The sequence below is a fragment of the Ascidia mentula genome, chromosome 6, assembly GCF_947561715.1.
Source record: "Ascidia mentula chromosome 6, kaAscMent1.1, whole genome shotgun sequence".
NCBI classification, from domain to species: domain Eukaryota; kingdom Metazoa; phylum Chordata; class Ascidiacea; order Phlebobranchia; family Ascidiidae; genus Ascidia; species Ascidia mentula.
Genome location: NC_138571.1, coordinates 7,731,065 through 7,749,730, shown reverse-complemented (window position 1 = coordinate 7,749,730; position 18,666 = coordinate 7,731,065). Strand labels below are relative to the sequence as shown.

The 18,666-nt window shown below is 32.9% G+C and overlaps 1 protein-coding gene across 1 annotated transcript; it reads right to left on the bottom strand.

The window, feature by feature from the left end:
• Positions 1–211: 211 nt before the first annotated feature.
• Positions 212–17,095, bottom strand: LOC145905692 (protein fantom-like). The gene is made up of 29 exons (XM_082992959.1): positions 16,932–17,095; positions 16,799–16,860; positions 16,517–16,620; positions 14,526–14,677; positions 13,195–13,352; positions 12,637–12,781; positions 11,623–11,743; positions 11,383–11,501; positions 10,015–10,319; positions 9,665–9,784; positions 9,472–9,590; positions 8,697–8,798; positions 8,449–8,514; positions 8,080–8,276; positions 7,957–8,026; positions 7,675–7,804; positions 6,157–6,239; positions 5,936–6,095; positions 5,681–5,835; positions 5,450–5,575; positions 3,869–4,032; positions 3,225–3,315; positions 2,800–2,859; positions 2,414–2,559; positions 1,949–2,118; positions 1,741–1,880; positions 1,226–1,406; positions 709–840; positions 212–494 (listed from the first exon to the last, which is right to left on the bottom strand). The coding sequence occupies exons 1-29, from the start codon at positions 17,069–17,071 to the stop codon at positions 301–303; spliced, it is 3,912 nt and encodes a 1,303-aa protein (XP_082849085.1). The 5' UTR covers positions 17,072–17,095; the 3' UTR covers positions 212–300.
• Between the last annotated feature and the right edge of the window lie 1,571 nt (positions 17,096–18,666).

Genomic DNA, 18,666 nt, shown 5'->3' with positions numbered 1-18,666 from the left:
AATGTTTGAGTCAGCTGCAAACTGTGCGACTGTTTCGGCCTATCATGTCCCATTAGTGCAAAATATCCAAATGGCAACCCTGGTTTCGTCTCAGAACAAGCAAGCCACGTGAAGAAAACTAAAATCTGTAGTGTACAAAAAATCCCATTTTATTAACTCCTGTTTTTCATTTGTGATCAAATGATCCATGAAGAAACAAAAATATGCACTTTGAGATTTTATTTTTAAATAAACATTGTGACAAACAATTCGCAAGCACTTACAAAAAATACTGCACTATATTGTAAATTTGATAAAAAATCACATTTTATCATCTTCCTCCAACCTTGCTTTTAATTCCAATTTAATGACTTTCAAAACTTGCAAGGCTTTTACATCAATATTGAGGTTGCCAATCACTTTGCGTGGATTTATCAGGTTTTGTACCTGGATATCGTGACTCTGCACATCAGTTCCATTTTTCAAAATAGATGCAATGTCAAATGATGCCGTGCCTAAGTAAAAATGTCAAAAAGACAACAGATTATTATGATGGAAATTATGGACATGAAAGTATGTCACTTTACATGAAGCTCATGTTTGTCCTGCATCAAAATCAAAATTAAGCAGTTTTAACAAAACAGAAACAATGCAAAGTAAGGTTGCAAAAAAGTATGTATTTTACTTTTCATATGTTATAAAATCACACTTAATTAAAGTAATTCTTACCAATTTCATCACATTCTTTTTCACCATCATCATCCACAGGTTCTGACACAACAGTAAACTTAAAGGTACTTTGACCAGTTTTCAACATGTCAGCTAAAATATCTCGCTTCTCTTTGTGTGTTCCATCGTGCACTGTGGTTGAAAGTATTTGTGTTACTTGCGATGTGGTCACACTCTAATGAACATTCATTTTTAATTCAATCCATATTTGGTTTTGATAATGTCTGTGGGGAGAACTAATATATGTGTTATACAGGGATGCACAAAATAAGCCATTTGTTACTGAACCACAAAACTTTATGACCGTTATATTTGTTACTACTTGGGGATGCGTAGATGGCTATGCAATTACACACAAGCATTTTATTTGTTGAAATGGTTATTTGTTCAATGTTTTTACCACAGGATTATCAAAAGTTTTTGTAAAAAAATACTGACACTACTAATACACTGATATTCCCTACTCCCACCACCGGTCATTAGTTCAGAAATCGGTGATAAACAACATAAACTTTACCTGAATGAAAATTAATTGGGATTTTTCCTTCCTTTGAAGAAGGAATTGGAACCGAATTTGGCATTTCCTCAACTGAACCAAGGAATTCATATTCAACAAATATTTGTTCCACATCATCCCACATGCTTGTGTTGTTTTCAAGTGTAAAATGGTTGATTGAAACTGTTAGACTTGCAGATCCCTAGAAAAATCAAGTGACATTTTATACCAATAGTAAATCACTGAGATTGTTACAATTGCAGCTCCTTTGCTTGTGTGGGAAAATAAATCTTTACTTATACCATGTACTTTTTGTCATATCATTCTTGGAAGTTTTATTTTGATTTTATTGTAGAGACATGTTTAACTACAAAGACTACGTGTTAATGTAGAACTTTTATACTTCATGTATTTGTGGAGTGCTGATTAATCCAAATTATTTTTATATTTTTAGAAAAAAATTTTTATATTGTCAAACAAATAATCTATTACCACAACATGGCAATTTGCTTCAAGCAAACATAAGGAATAAATACCAATTCTTCTGTTTCTTCTTTTGTTGGGCCATTTTCGAAAGTTTCACCATGTTCTGATATACTGGCGTTCTCAAAATTATCATCGTCATAATTATCTTCCAAGTCTGCAACCACTTCATTTCCTTCCTTATCTTCATCATCTTTAATTGTATTTATTTTATTCGCATCAACAAATCTGTCTCATTATTACCCATATAATATCTTTTACCGTTAAAGTTTGTCTTTACTTTATTCTCGCCACCACTTTCAACATCCACATCTTGATCATTCTGTGAAGCATGAGGTTGGTTTTTGTTTTCAATATCAATGTTGTCTGATGTGAATGACTCTAAATCCGATTTGATTGACTCTTTGTCGTCTTCATTGTCGGTTGCAATTCTAAATTAGAGCAGGTATATTTATGCTATGCTTCTAATAAATTTATTGGCATAACATTGCTTCATGTGAAGCGAAAAACATCATTCATACTGGCAGCTCTATAAATGTTCTTTTTTATCAGAAAAACATATTTCTTATTCACTTTATTGTTTTTATTAAAGGTTGAATTTATTAGAGCTTGCTATTGTATTAGTTTGTTGCCTGTTATTTGCAATTGAATAAACATAAATTGTTTGCAATGTTGAAGCAAACATCATGAAAGCTATTCATGTTTTTCTGGATGAACTATTCATACCTATCTAAAATAGGCAGTTCCATTATACTTGACACTTCTTCAATTTCTTCTTCATTAATTAAATGAGGTTGTTTTGAGCAAGAATGGTCATCATTACTTGAAATGCTACTTGATTCAACAGCAATGTGTTTTTCGAAGAGTTGGCTCTGAAAACGGTTTAGCAAGCTTAATAAAGTTACACTTTCAATTTATTTAAACACTTCATTTTCTAAATATGAAACATGCATTTCCTTTGATTCTCCCCTCCTCAAACAATTAAACTGAGAATCAGCATGTGGGGTTGTGATTATTGTGTCCAAATTTTAAATCCTTAAAAAATTTTTACACTGTCCACAACCAAGCTAATAAGTACTTTTATTAGATATAACAGAATATAAAGGTATTACTTTTCTGGTCATGGGTTTTGGCCTTTCTCTTTCAGGTTCGATGGTGGGTACATTTTCCATCTAAAAATTAACAGGTACCTAACAATTTTAAGATGGTACATTCAAAACACTTATCCAACATAATGTTTTTTTTTACAATATATATATGCATTATTTGTAAAAACCAAGCTGCATAAAATATTTACATCTAAGTAATTAGACAGACTTTTTTTGGTTTTTAGTTAGTTCCTGACTCTCAGTAGCACAATGAACACCACATTATATTGCAAGATATTTTTTAATACACAATACTGAAATAACAGCTTGTTATTTTCTTCTGTTTTAACAACTATTTGTAATGAAAAGGGTCTTTAAAAACCTTAGTTTTAAATAACAATTCCAGGCGAAGTAAGAAAAAAGATAACTTATTTGTGTATTAAATGTACCATCACCTCATCATCTTCAACAGGTTGTTGCATGTCAGTTGACTGTAGAGTTTGTGATGCAGCAGAATAACTTGTGCTACTTCTTAAAACTCTGAAAATAATTTCACATATAAATCTACCTGTGTCACTATATTTATTGCACAAATTTATTTCACACGACTTTCTACATAACACAAGGCTTTACCTTGGCTGATACATTTTAAATAACCAAGGGGTGACCATTGCATGGGAAGTTTTGTCATATTGCGATATTCTTTTACATTTTGCTGAATTTTACAACATTTCAGCTGATATTATGATTTAATGGTATTTGTGCCTGTTGATACTGATCACTATTCCATAAATAAAAATTTGGGTGGTGCAGCTATTTTTTAACCTTACAGTTTGTTAACTGCTTAGTCACAACTCAATTTCTCAGGTACATGTGAAGGTTGCCTTCGATGCATTTTTTACTGTGCCTTTCCACCTTTTTTGTCAGAATATTTAAGCTGTTTAGTGTATATTTTTACCTCTTTTGTCAAGTTTGAACTGTTTTGTCACAACAATGCCAAAACTTTGTTAGGTTTTTGCTAATTGTCCAAAAAGTTATCAAAAATCCCAAATTAAACCTAAGTGTTTTTCTGCACCACTTTAGGTTAGTATACCTCTTCTTTGGAGTAACTGGTGGCTTTTTCACCAGAGGTAGAGTTTGTTTAATTTCTTCGTCTTCAGTTTCACTTAATTTTGATGGAAACAAAACTCCCGGTGATTTGTATTCTAGCTGCCATCTTAAAGCAACTTCAATTGTTCCATTGTCTTCTCCATTGCCCTAAAGGAACTTTCAAATTTTAATTTTAGCTTTTTCAAAAAGAAAATAATGATTTTTATGGGTCAATGTTAGTTACAATGTAGTTTATTTTATTGACATATCATTATCTAGAAAAGATACGAAACAGAAACCCATTTCATTCACAACAATACATGACCAGCATATTTGCCTGTATTGCTATCAATTAAGAACAGGAACAGGCTCAGCAAGATTTACTGACATGTTATAGCAGGGTGTCAATATTTCATTGCATGATGAACATTGGGAGAGGAATTATTGTGCGCTTTGAATAACAAAAATCTCATGGCCTGGTAATTAAAGCAAGAGAACGGCCAGGCATTTTTTTAATCAAAACATTAAACTCAACTATAAATTATACTAGTATTGATTACAAGTTTTATCTTGAAAAATGGCACTTGTTTGGTAACAATGCAACAGATTTCGTAGCAATGCAATGTGTTTTGTAATAATGCAACATGTTTGGTAAAAATAGCCAGTTCAAGCACAATGTGCTTATTTTGCAAAACGTTAAAGAAGGTGCAGGTTTTTAAGTGGATTTTGACAAACAATTAATTATGGTACAACAGACAAAACGTATCTGACAAAAGGGTTGGGCGTCTTCATCTCTTGGACCCCCCTGGATATGCTGTTGTTTCAAGAATGCAATACGTTTTAAATGTTTACGCAAACAGCCAGTTAAATGCTGTTGCTTGGTAACGACTCCAAATAAAAATTTCTCCCCAAATAATTGTGTGCAATTGGGAATTAAACGACTTGTACTGACATCAACATCCTCAAATTACTTTTGCTACATTTGTCTAAGTCAACTAATTGTAAACAGGAAGATCAGTATCAAAGTAGTGAATTTACCCTATTCGATATGTTAAGCTAAATTAGTTCATAAAAGAAATAATATTGTACAGCAGTAATTTAATTTGAAGATTTCGGTTGATTCATTTGTTTGTCGCCTGTGTCGAACAGTGGCGCTGAGTGTCGAACACTTAGAATGGCGAAAAAGGCCCAAATCAACGCCCTCTATGATATCTAAGTAAAGGTAGTGATGGTTTTAAAGGGTTTGGAAAACTTTTTTTAACTTCCAATGAGTAAATTACCATAATGAAAACATTTTATAAGCGGGCTAAACCCATTACTAACTAATTGTTTTCAAGCACATTTATAAATGTTGTTGGACTCTTGATAAGCTAACCTTAACAAAGCAGTATTTGATAGCCATTTTACCCATGCCGGCAAAACATGCACATTAATTGTGGTTCACAAACTGCTGGATCCAAATTACACATCTGGATTTGCTTTATAATTACCTGGATCCATCCAGACTGGGCAGTTTGAAACCAGTATATACTAGTAAATGGTGCTTCAAAATCAATACAAACAGTTAATGACAAAAAGCCTATACCTTTGTGAGTTGAAATGGAGCTTTAACATGTTTGTTGTGTGCTAATGGAATTAAATCAATCACAGCTTTTCCCAAATATGATGTAACATCTGGGTCAACATCATCAAATACATATATGAGTAGTTTCTGTGGATAAACTATGTCAAACTTTAAAAGGAATTTGACAAAAAAAGGATAACATTTGCTACAACAATACTATTTAAGGTTTTGAGATAATTAAGCAAAAAATACTTCTGTTTTGAGATAAGCATCCAGGTGATGGGAAACTTGAACAGGATAAGCTTGCCTGTCATCAAAGTGGGGGTTGTTGGAGTTAGGAATTATTGCTGTGTCATGGTCCGCAAAATCAAAAAACTTGTAAACACAATAGATATTGGGCTGAGTTCCTTAAAAAATATTTTTTGTATTTATTTAGCAAATAAGTTTTTCATTATTACGAAATTCTGGTGCTAATCACTGGGAAAACAACTATATTGTTAATCTTACCACTTTTTCGACTCTCGACATGGTTGCAGCATACAATATGCACAAAAAGTTGGTTTGTGTCATCACTACTCGGAGAGTCTGGTTGTGAATTATTAATTTCAAGAACATTTTGAGTAACAGAAAGGTTTGCAGACAAATATCCCAAAGCTTTTGCCCGTTCCTTGCATGCAAAGAAAAATATTTTGATAACTATTAAATCTGATAAAAACCTAGTAACTTACCCTATACAGTCTAATTGCTTGATCCATTGGTACCCGCAGCCTCACCCAATAATCTAGGCTACCATAGTTACATCCATTTAAACCTAAGAAAGAGGTAGATACTTTTTATTGCATTATTACATGGATGCACTTCAGAATAGTGACAGTAAAAATTAGTGCAAATATCCGTGCAAAAAGTTTTATAAAATGTGTTTGAAAGAAGAATATTTTACAAATTTTCACACCAATTTCAAGAAAATAATCACATAATAAAGGTAGCATATTTAAACAAGGACTGTACTTATTCCAGATATTTGAATTGGTATATACGTTGAATGGGAAAGCCAAAGTTAAGATGCTGTCTGATGACATATTTGATGAAGATTCGGTTTCGGCCTAAAAAAATGTTTTGATTCGGCCAAATCCGAACTTTAACGCTCAAGAAAAACGTTCTGGAATACCAAAAAATTTTTACGTTCAGTGACGTAAAAATAAAACTGTTACGGAGTCGGGTTATGTGATGCAAGTCTTCACGTTCGCTACCGACACATCCTTTAACAAACGGGAGTCGATATTGTTTAATTAAAGTTTATCGTTTTGCCCAAGATCGGCAATACATTTAAAAATTACCAACGACGACCAATATACAACCTTAAAACCCAGGTGTACGATAATAATAGAATAACCGAGCACGATTGTTTGTCTTGCAGTAAAACTCCTCTATCAAAAGCATAGCGCAAGCGTTTGCGTGACGTTACAAATGATTCGGTCAATTCGGCTGAATTTATTCATAAAAAAAACGAATATATATATGCCGAATTACATTACTATTATTAAGCAGATTAAGTAAACACACTTGTGTTCATCATTAGTGCCACTATCCATTGAAGAGCATCTTATCTTTGGTTTTCCTATTCAAAGTAATACACCCCAAGTATTTTGCACCTCTGTATCAATATATTTGGGTGATATAAGAACCGGGTGAGGAATTGCAATTAGATTCCCTTGGTTTTGGCAATAAAATTAAATGATGCAGAACATAGTTAGTTTCAGTTTACCAGTAACTTTGTCTAATTCATAACAAGTTGTTACAAATGATTCGTAATCTTTTTCTTGACAAAACCTATTTTCCTGAGAACCTGAATTTTTTGCCAATTTTGGATAAAAGTTATTTTTTTCACAATTCGTAATCTAAATTTAGGTGGATTTTCCTGCTTTGACCAATATGTTTCAGTTACATGTTTGTTCTTAACAACCTACTCAAAGTAGGTTGAACACAACATTGTAACATTGATTGACCAACCACCAATAGTGTTGCGCATATGACTTTACTGCCAAACCGCCCAATGCTTTTGTGGATACAGTGCTTACAGTTACAAACCCATGTTGCAGTGCTTTTTTGATCTTCAAGTTACAAAGATGTCTTATCTGTGTTCAATTTAGCTGATATTTACCATACATTAGGCTTGAAATAAACAGAATTTTACCTAATTCAGGCAAATCAAATCAAAATTAACCAAGTTTTGCAAGAAGACAAACCTGTCACTGCAACAGAGCCATGTAGTTTTCCTTGAGGTTTTTCAAGCAGTTGGTTAAACCTAACTCTGCATGTTGCAACAGTTTTGTGCTCAGTTCCCAATGCTTGATGAATTTCAAAAAGTGTATATTCCTAAATAATTGACAACCAAATTGTGTCACATAATTTATCAGTCATAGGTGGTCAGGATCACTTTATTCCATCTAAGTTTATGATAAAGTGACACTAACAACAGATGTTCGAAAAAAAATATTTTAAATTTGTGTGTGGTGGCAAAAACCAACCTTCTGAATGTAGTGAAGGAAGAGATCATCAATCTGAACAAGAAATTGTGCCGTAAATCCAAAAAGGGGACTGAAAAAAAACATTGTTATGCAAAAAAAACTTAAAAATGTCCAATATGTCACCTGGCACTTTTTAATATAGGTGTGCTCACGAGTTCATAATCATAAAATGCATAGGTAACAAATATGGAAGGATCACGATCATCAAGGTTTTGAAGGGCTTCTTGACTTAATGTTAGCTTGGAAACATTAATTTCCAGCAAGTTGTCGCCCCGCTCGAGTTGAATTGTTTCATCAAGTTCCTCTTCATCATCAATTGTCTAATAATACTAGGCTACATCAACTTTAGATATAACTACAGTTGGTTTGAATGCTACAAATGCTTTTTAAAACAAAGGATTAAAAACAGAAAACACCAAGAAGTTGTCTTTTCCACAAGTACTTTGCACTGATCATGTTTTGCAAAAAAAACTAAGCAACAATATAACTTACAGAGTCACCACTCATTTTAAACTGTTTTGTGCCATAAGCAACATCATGAAGTTGGGTTTCAAGTTTCTGTGAAAATAAAAATCCTTTATCCAAAATAGAGAGGGGCATAAATGGACTAAGCATAATATTGCAGTTTTAAAAAAATATAAAGACTTGTTTTGCCCAACTGTTGCATGTAATGTCAATCGTTGGTTGTTGGTTGGTAAACTTTTAAATGACGTATTTCATTTGTCATTCTTTTTTGATACCTTTATTCTTGCTGCTCTAGCATCAAGCAATCGTGCAAAACTTTTCAGTTTATGTTCATATTCACGCTTTATTTCCACAATTTGATTAGACACCGTTTCCACCTGGTAACAAAAAACATCCACATGATGACAAATTATTGTTCACAACATCAGAAACTGGAACCAATACTACATGCAATTGTTTTTAATGACAAAATACACAATTTAAGAAAAGAAACAAGGTCCAAAAAGGAAAAACAAAATTTTATCCATAAAGGAAAAACAAAATGTTAACAGCATATTCAAACAAAACTGTGACCATCAGTAAACAAACAGTTGCTGAGGTTTAGCAAGCTACAAACAGTAGGCTACTGGGTAGAGTAACGAAATTATTTAAAATTCAGCAAAATTTCTCCCATAAAGTGCTCTGCTTGCTAAAATCAACTCTTCATTGCATAACAGCACAAACATTAGTGTTTGATCAACTGTACAGCAGTTTGAAATTAAATAAATGCATGTTATTCCTTGCAGAACATTAGTGCCCTTCTTTAAGCCACAAGCCCTGCAAATGGTTTCTCGGGTCGGGATAGTTTAATCAGCATTACGAACTGTCTTTGGTGCGTTGACAGCAAGCTTACTTTTTAACAATAATTCCCTTTTCACAGTGCAATACAATGTAACTTGCAACTGTGTAATTTGTGACAACATGATTTTTTATTTAATTTTCTTTTTGGGTAGAATTGCACATTATGGTTATTGACAAACAATTTGCAATGGGCATCATAAATATTAATACCTCTATTTGATAGTCTTTATTGATTTTATGTTGCATCAACAACATTTCTCTTGTTTTCTCAAGTTCTTGAATTGTTTCGGCATGTTGACTTTGTAACTCTGCATGTAACAACACTGGATCTGGAAGTAACAGACAACAATTCAAATTAAACAAATGAAAAATGTACCAAGATACCCCATTACACATCTTGTACCTTTACTATCATCTTCAATGCTTGCTAGAAAACTTGGGCGATTTAAATGCTCACTACCATACTTTTTTTGTCGAACTTTAGCCAATGCCTCTTTTAGTTCATTTACATCAACAACATCATCTACAATTCAAAATAAATTAGTCAAAAGTAAAACAAATATTTGAGGAAATACCACAAAATAAACAATTCTTAGCAATGTTCCCACTGGATTGATCTTTTAATGATTATTGAAAAGAATGTGTTTTGTAAATTTAACATTTTAGTATTTTAGGAAAAAACACAATGTAATTTTATTATTAAAAAAAACATGGAGTTGTAATAAGTCTGTGATCAAAGTTTAAATATCACACCAGACATAGTGTAAAGCTTTATCCTTTCCCGCAGTTCTTCATTTTCCATCCTTAATCGACTAGCTTCATCATTTACTTTACGACTGTTAGAATGAACTTGACTAACGAAGCCTAAAAATGTCTTTATTAAAACAGAAACCAAAAATATTTTCAATGATTGGATACCCTTCTCCTTTTCGATTTTATCAAAAATATATATTTTGTCAGCAGCATCAGACTTTATAGCTGCTTCAAGTTGTGCAATTTGTACACGCAGTTTCTTTTCAAGTTTTCTCCACTGGTGTTCTTTTTCTTGATCAAAGGCCCTAAACAAACGATAATTTACAATTTATGTCGGAAAATGGTGTTCAATGCCTAATGCAACTGAACATGTAAAGATGCATGAATCTCCAAAAATAGCTAAAAATGCACCAATTGTTTTCATACAGGACTAAATGATTGGTAAGCACAAAATCAATTCCTTATCCACATCTTTCAGGTGGTTCTTATTTAATGCCATTGAGGAAACACCCAGCACTTGCATATGAGTTCTAATATTTATTTTTTTGATAAAATTTCCATTTACGTTCAATACAAACAGTTTGAACAACTGTGTTATAGAATAAACTCTAATCATTTACACTAGTAAAATATGCACACATTTTTTTGTTTTATTTGTTTGCTTGTGTGCATATAAACCACATGCTAAGAAGACAAAAAAATGATTTCTGGTCTGCACATATAAAATTAGGAAATAGTTATCATATACTTATCTTCTACTTTTTCGAAAATAACAACAGAATTTTTACCACCTGTTACAGTGTTTCAATGCATTAACTATACCTCTGAGGAGGTACAAATGAGAGTTTGATTTCTATGAATCGCCTGTGTAGTCTTTATGGCTGACAGAGACTCAGTAACGGATCAAACGGATTGTAAAAACTTGAAACAGACAGACGACTTAGGATTATTTATCATTTTCTGAGGAGGTACCTCATAAAGTATAAATATGGTTCTAAAATAATCTTTCCTTTCCGTTTGACACCAACTTACAAACCTAATGAAGCTAACCATAAATTTATTTAAACTATCAGTACATTGTATTCAGTATTGTCATGATCAGTGGTTCTTTTTTGTCTTTTATGACCCAATAAGTTTGTAAAATTTAAGCTAAAAATGTGATGAAATTAACACATCAATAAAAACAAAAATATAATATTGTCAAATTAAGCCCTTCACAATAGAAAAAATCCAGTCGATGTGAAAATGATATATATATATATTGACGACTGGCGACTGAGAAGCACTTTTGTAGATTACCAGTTTTCACCTATTTTAGTATCTTATTATACCAATACCACCAAACCACTTTTTTAACTTTTGAAAAACCTGTTTAGTAAATTTTCATTTGCTTCTTTTAAAATGTCAATCTCTTTTTCAAGTTCCCGGATTTGTTCGTTTTGTTGTCCAAGTTTCATGTGATGAACAGTTCCATGCTTCAGTTGATTCTACATCAGTAAATTAAAAGCAAAATGGCTATTATCATAAATAGTTTAACAATCCCATGATGTTGTATAAGTTTAATTTATACATATTGATTATCAGATGTACAATCTACATTTATACCACCTGAAGTGATATATTTTCAGTTTCTTCATCTTGCAACTGTGATTTCAAACTCTCAGTTTCATGGAGAACCTTATCATAACTTGTACGCAACTGGTTGTAACTTGATTGAAGCTGGTGGAACCTTGAACAGTATGATCATATGTTTATGTCCTACTCACCCACATAGTAGTGGTGATGTGATTAATTGGTCATTTTAAAATATTTTACTGTCATGTACTATATTAACAATCATAAGCAGGGGATATGTTGTGGCACATTTTCTTTTCTTGTTTTTTTTGTGTTTTTAAATACTCATTAAATGCGATATATATATTAAACCTTAATTAATTCAGCTTTAATTTGACAAATTGCAAAGTTCAGGATTATCTGAAGCATTTGTTTAATGCCTGTCATAATTATGGTAGTAGAATATTGGCAAAAATCAACATAATAGAACACATCTACCATATCCTAAACATTTACATAAAAAAGCACTGCAACATGTGTTTCTAGCTGCCCAAAAAGCATCCTTTGATAAACATGACAATTTACTAATGTCATAAATGCAGCAATAACTTCGGTTTGTTATGAAAGAAAAAGCGACCATGATGTTGCAAAGTAGTAGAGGACAATGCAGTTAAGCAAGTATCTGAAACGCTGTGGGCAAACTGATTTCCATGCTTCAACCATAAAAGTGACTCAGGGAGCATAAATTCTAAAACATTTGACAGGCGGCCAATGGGTCACATGAATATAAAGCGTTTACATGACACTTTTATGGTTGAAGTCAGGAATATCCACCAAAGTCCATGTTACAAATTTAAAAAACAACGACTTTTATCTACACAAGGCAAAGGTCTGGATTAAATATTGCAAGGCATTTTTGTTAAAAAAAGATAACAAGTGATTTGTTCCTCCAAATCATCTACATTGGATGAATATCCTGATTAACGAAATTCAAAATATAAGAACAAACAGATTTTTTAGTCTTGTCAATAGCCATGTTATTAAACAGACATTTTGAAAGAAGATTACCTCATTTCCATTTCACTGAGGTTGGTAACTTTTTCCTTCATTTGTCGTTGCAGTTTAATGAGTTCTATATTTTCACCAACTGTTGATCTTTGTGATAAACTAATATGCTCGTGGAATTTTAAGACATCAGACTCATGTGCAGCGTCTGTATTTTGAAAATGCAAATTTAATCTGTTTTCAATTCAATGAACATAGTTCAACAAATTACAGTGAGTATAGTCTCACTGTGCTTGTGGGTAAGATTGAGGCAAAACAAGTTGTATGTTTGAACAAAAATACCACTTTGTTCAAGCCAAAAAATCATCAAGGTTCAACAGTTTTAATGGACAGAGAGGCTTTACACTTTCCTAATCAAGCTTTAAAATATAAATAAATCGTCAAAAGCCGGCAACTAAACAAACATTATAGATGAGCAGCTTAAAAATAATTATTGATGAGGTTCAATAACTTTCGTAAACTGTTTTATAGGGCATAAGGCATGAAAACTGTTTTCTCTTAAACAGTCAAATTTAGTCTTTGCACAATTTGACAACCTTGCAACCAATTAAAATATCTTACGGAATGTCCTTATTTGTTGATGCAGGGTTTCATTTTCATGTTGCATTTCAACAACTTGATTTTGCAATGCAATCACTTGTTCTTCCAGGCGATGATTCTCATTCCTCGACTTCTCCAACAAACTATGTCCATATCGGGGTGGTGATGCAGCTCTTGTGCTATTTCAAAATAGTATTTCTGATTGCAAAAATTAATGCATGCTCTGTTTGCAAGAATATACTTGTTTGCTTAAAACTGTTGCAGTTATGTTAAGAATCAAGCTCAAATGGCATATATTTTTTCATACTAAAGACATTTATTTTATGCTGCTGTTTTTATTCATCCACATTGATTACAGTCCAACCAGGTTAATCCCATAACGCATTTGTCAAACTCCAGTTCAAATACTACTGTTGTGATGCTTATGCCTGGTAACATAAATGATTTCCCTCTCTTTTCTAATCAAGGTTGTCTCCAAACAGATGTTACAGTGGTTTGCCCACGAAATTTTTTTGGGAAAGTTTGTGAGACACTGTTTGCATTTTTGTTTTGTTGAGAAATGATAAAAATTAATGTGGCTAACAAGACTTTCACACCATGATAGCACAAATTAAGCAATCTATTGTTTCAAACAATTAACATCATGGTTCTTACTTTTTTAACAAATGATAGGCCATGGTTTTGAAATTACGATCCCAATGGAATAATAAGGATCAAGCAATTAACTGGAAACACCTGTACATTTTTTTCATTGTTTTTGACTTACTTACACTGGAGTGAGTACTGAGTAGTTGATATGTGATAAGTAATATGATGCTAGTAACTTCAATTAAAACTGTGCATCTAACATATGTGAAACTAAAGCCTTTCCAACCTCTCAACCAACCAAATACAGCACATTTTTATAACCACATTTGATGCACAGCACGCCACAACGAAAATCAGTTATAAATAACCTATAGAGAAAGTCAGCAAGAATTGTTTTGTGCAGTAGGGTTTAAAAAACGTGTAATTTGCACAATTTTTGTGTGTTTGTATGTCATAAATACTTTTGCGGTAAATTTAAGTGTTTTATATGGCAAAAATGTGTTCAACTCATTTGTCTGGGAACCCAGATAATTTTTTTTTAAATTACGTGTTGAAGTTACTTGTCTTTACAATGACAATGTTGATAATATTTGGCCAATGCCAGAAGGCTCCAAACTTAATAAATTTTTTCAAAAGATTTTGTTTTGCTGTAAATTCTAATCACTGTAATATACAGTATTTTATTGTCAGAGATCCTCTTTAGTTCTGATTTGGCAGGCAAATATTTTTTTCTAAAAACTAGCAAATTTTTTATACTTACATACCTGATTTTACTATGATTTCCATTAGAAAGATTTGGGTCGTCATGGTCACTATTTGGTTTAGGATTTCTTCGGGAATCAATTCTTGCACTTACTTTGTCAAATGGTGTATTTCGCAATTTTTTTGATTGCAGTTGTTGGTGCATCACATGTAACTGTTTGAAATAAGATTCAAGACTTGTTTATTTTTTCGTCATCATAAATTGCACAATTTTTCAAACAGTAATATAAACAGTAATAATAGGGACTATGTAAGCGAAAGGGTACAGCTTAGAACCAAATAGTGGTTGTTGAGTAGCAGACCGTATAGGAGGCTGAACTAAGTCAGATGTAATGGTAATGTATAACAAGTTAAACACACGAACATGAAAATGATAATGCAGCATAAGCAAAACTGTAGAGGAAAGCAATGTCAATGGGCAAAAATTCAATTGTAATTACCCAATCATTGTGAATGCGTAAGCACATGATTGGACTGGGAAAACGAGGCAAGCAAATAGTCTGGAAGGTAGACTTTGCAGCAACATTTTATAATTAAATGAAGTCCGAAGCATTATTGCAGTAATTGGTTTGGGATTGGACGGTGTCGCACAATGTAAATAGACCACGGGCATTGTTTATTCGGGATAATTTCGAAAGTAGGTACTCTCTTACAGCACGTTTGAAACCAATTAAACTGAAACATTTAATGTTTTGTGGTATGTCATTCCACACTGTAACGCAGGAATATTGCAATGTCTGTTGGGTGCATTTGGTCCGGACACGGGGTAGGAAGAGGTTATTAGCTGTGCAATGTCTTGTGCTATGGTCATGTACCTCCATTGCTAGAGCAGTAAATTGTTAAGAAATAAAATATTTCTATAAAAGAGGAAAAGTCAATGAAGGAAACAAAATTATTTGTTTGAAACTGTTACTTTCAAAAAATTGCCGAACTTATAGTTTTACCCTGAGAAAGCCTTGTTGGATAACAGGCGAAACGTCGGTGCATAAAGTCACGTTTTTTATTTTGCCAGAAGGACAGATTATTAAATTATGGTTTTGTGATTACAGCAGACTTCAGTGCAACCAATATAATTTCATATTTTACACAGATTTAGCATGCAGATTTACAACTGACTAACTGTTTTTCGTGAGTGATTTTTGGTCAAGTAATGACAGATTTACATGAAAATATTGCAGATAATTTATGACATTGACAAGAAGCTTGTTGACAATGTACTTCCAAACATTTGGATATTGCCTCAATTATGACCAGTTATCCTTGAAAGCTCCATGTTTTGTCTAAGTAAAAGACAAAGCATGGGTATGTGTTCATAGGCGCCCTGTCCGGGTTGGCAAGGGAGTTTTTTTTTTCAAAAAGCTTTTAACTCGTAACATTAAATCATGCAGGGCCTAAAAGGAAGTGTTTTCTTCTTTCTTGTATCTGGGTTTTGTGAAAAAGCGTCAGAAATTGTGATCCACTGACAGAAAACAGTGGCACTAAATAGAAAAAGGGGCGCTTGGATCACAACGTTCGCACGGGTTTGATACATCTCGATTTTTTCTGCACTAGATTGTGTTAAATTTGTTTGTTTGATTATAAGGGATAATATTGCACAAAAAGTGACATGCTTATTCTTTACACAATGTACACAAAAATTGGGGACCAAGTTTTAGATAGGTTCACTTAAGTAGTTGATTTCATTATGTTGCTGATCGAGCTTCGCAGTATATTACCCTAATTACTGGTCTGCTATTTGTCTGTTTTGTCATACACCGACCTTGTGTGTTTATTGTTAACGCAGCCCTTTTGGCTGATACACCTCATGCATTTGAAATTTAGACATTTTTGCAATACCTGTGGATGTCATAACAACATATTATGACGTCACAATATAGCCGCCCTCTGGATATATGAAAACTAGGTGTCTATGTTTATGTATGTATTACCCTATATCCGGATGACACACACACACATACATTCAAAAAAGTGCACCAAGCAAAAACTTAAAAACCTTCTGCTTTAATAAGTTACTGTCTTTTTCATATTTTCTCAATAACTCTTGTTGATTTTCAATTGTTTCTTCCAAGCCTACATCTCTAGCAGTGCGGCCTGCTGCTGTAACAAACAAATAAAATACTTAAAATCCTATATTACATGAATCAAAGTAGGGAACACTACAAGAGAAACAACTTTACAATGGTTGCTGAGCAAAACTTTTTTTTGTCAATATCTTTTAGACAGCTGGTATATAGTTTTATTCAACAGCACGTGATTGAGTTTAATAATTACTCACATTTTACAGAAACTTGTTCTCTTTTTCTGTCATTGATCAATCTAACCAGCTTGGTCGCCATTCTGTCACAAAGTAATAAATTACCCAATATATTTACAAACTGAATATTTGTACTATGGATCCAAATACTAACTTCTTAATTTTTTCCTCCTGTTTACGTCCATGTGCTTTTAATATGGAATTTTCTTCACTTATACGTAAATACTGGTCTTCCATTTCTTCAAACGTCATTTTTGAGACCTTGGGTTGCTGCAGACTTCGTTTTGCCGCCATTTTAGCAACCCCAACAATAAAAAAATCCTTAAAAAACATATTCATGTAATTTAGCCAATCCATATTTATTCTACAGTGTAACATACACAAGTCTACAGCAAGCTCAGTAAGTTTCTTACAACACAAGCACATTGACATCATAATTAAGTATTAATACCAGAATGAACAAAATAATTGTATAATTAAAAGTGGCCTAGAGAAAAAAAATTATGAAGACCAAACCCAAACTCTGCAAGGTTTCAGTGGACCTTATATACTATTTTTTCCACAGTATAATAGTACAACAGTATAATAGCCCACTAAGAGTCAAAGAGTTACTCCAATTTGTGACAAAATTATGGCCTGAAGATTCTGCTGGGTGGGAGTAGCCTACCCAAGCTAAAATGAAGAAACTAAACAATTGCAAATGACGTAAGCCTTCATCACACCACACTGTTAGCCAGATTGGAAACTAATATGGTTTGGAAAATTGTATTTGCGCTAAGGATTATTTTTTCGGTAAGGGCTGACTACATGGACCAATCAAAGTTGTTTGTATAATAATGTATTAGTAATTCTTGTGCATAGTAATTCAAGGCTTAAAATATCAATCAAAACAGACAGCTCTGCAACACTGAATAAAATGCCAAACAAACAAATAACAAACTTTTCAATCAGGCAGCTCTGTAGATGTTTTGTATCAGACCAGGCTGCAGAGTATGGCAGCAGCACATGCGAGTTTTTTTTCAATCTCTTTTTTTGTTTGCACACCAATTTTTTGACTGTATGCAAAAAAAAAATTTCACCATGCTAATTTCTAAACATAAAACAATCAACAAAAAACGGCTGCAGTGCCCCATGCATTAATGAAAAAAACAATTTGCAACAAAGATGTTTTAGTTTTTGTATTGCATGCGGAAAGATTTTGCCCTGCTTGAGATCTTGTCGGGAACTGCCATATTTTGCAGACTGGGTATCAAACAAGTATATATCGCCTGAACAGGCATATCAGTTTTTGTGACAGCCGAGTGTAAAACAAAAGCAACAAAATCTTGAAAATAAAAAATATTAAAGTAGCCCAATATAAATCGGCCAAAAAAGATTTGTATTATTTGTGCGAGCGAGGACAAATCCCCGCAGTAATTGGCTATGTCTGTCTTACATTGAAGAATTAATATAAAGAACCTAAGATATAATCGATATTCTTTAAACTGTTTGTATAAAAACTTGCATCAAAAAACCTTTTGGCACTGCCAGCAAACAAAACAATTACAAACGTTTCCTATGCTACCGCTGTAAACAACATTTGACTGAGAAAGCTTCACTAAATCAAGCGTAATTTTGGCGTCTTAAAGTTTCTATGTTGCAGTTTCAAATAAAAGCACACAAACCCTTTTTTCAGACGCAGGGATATGTAAGTTATCAAATTACAAATTATTGCAATCCACTTGCACCAAACATTTCTAGGATTGGGCCTTATTGTGAGCCTTTACGGATCCAATATTTAATTTTTTTCTTTATGTAGTTTTACTTTGAACAGTTACGTCGACAAATGGGGTGCAGTTGCCTTCCTCTCTTTGGTTTTCAAAATGCAATTTGTTTAGTTTTATGCCGAC

Bases quoted from the DNA above. Each gene is read 5' to 3' on its own strand.
- LOC145905692 (XM_082992959.1), bottom strand. From the start codon at position 17,071: ATGGCGGCAAAACGAAGTCTGCAGCAACCCAAGGTCTCAAAAATGACG. The intron at 5,836-5,935 runs GTAAGATTAACA...ATATTTTTTAAG, and splicing joins TGTCGAGAGTCGAAAAAGTG to GAACTCAGCCCAATATCTAT. The intron at 5,576-5,680 runs GTATTTTTTGCT...GTTTATCCACAG, and splicing joins ATGCTTATCTCAAAACAGAA to AAACTACTCATATATGTATT.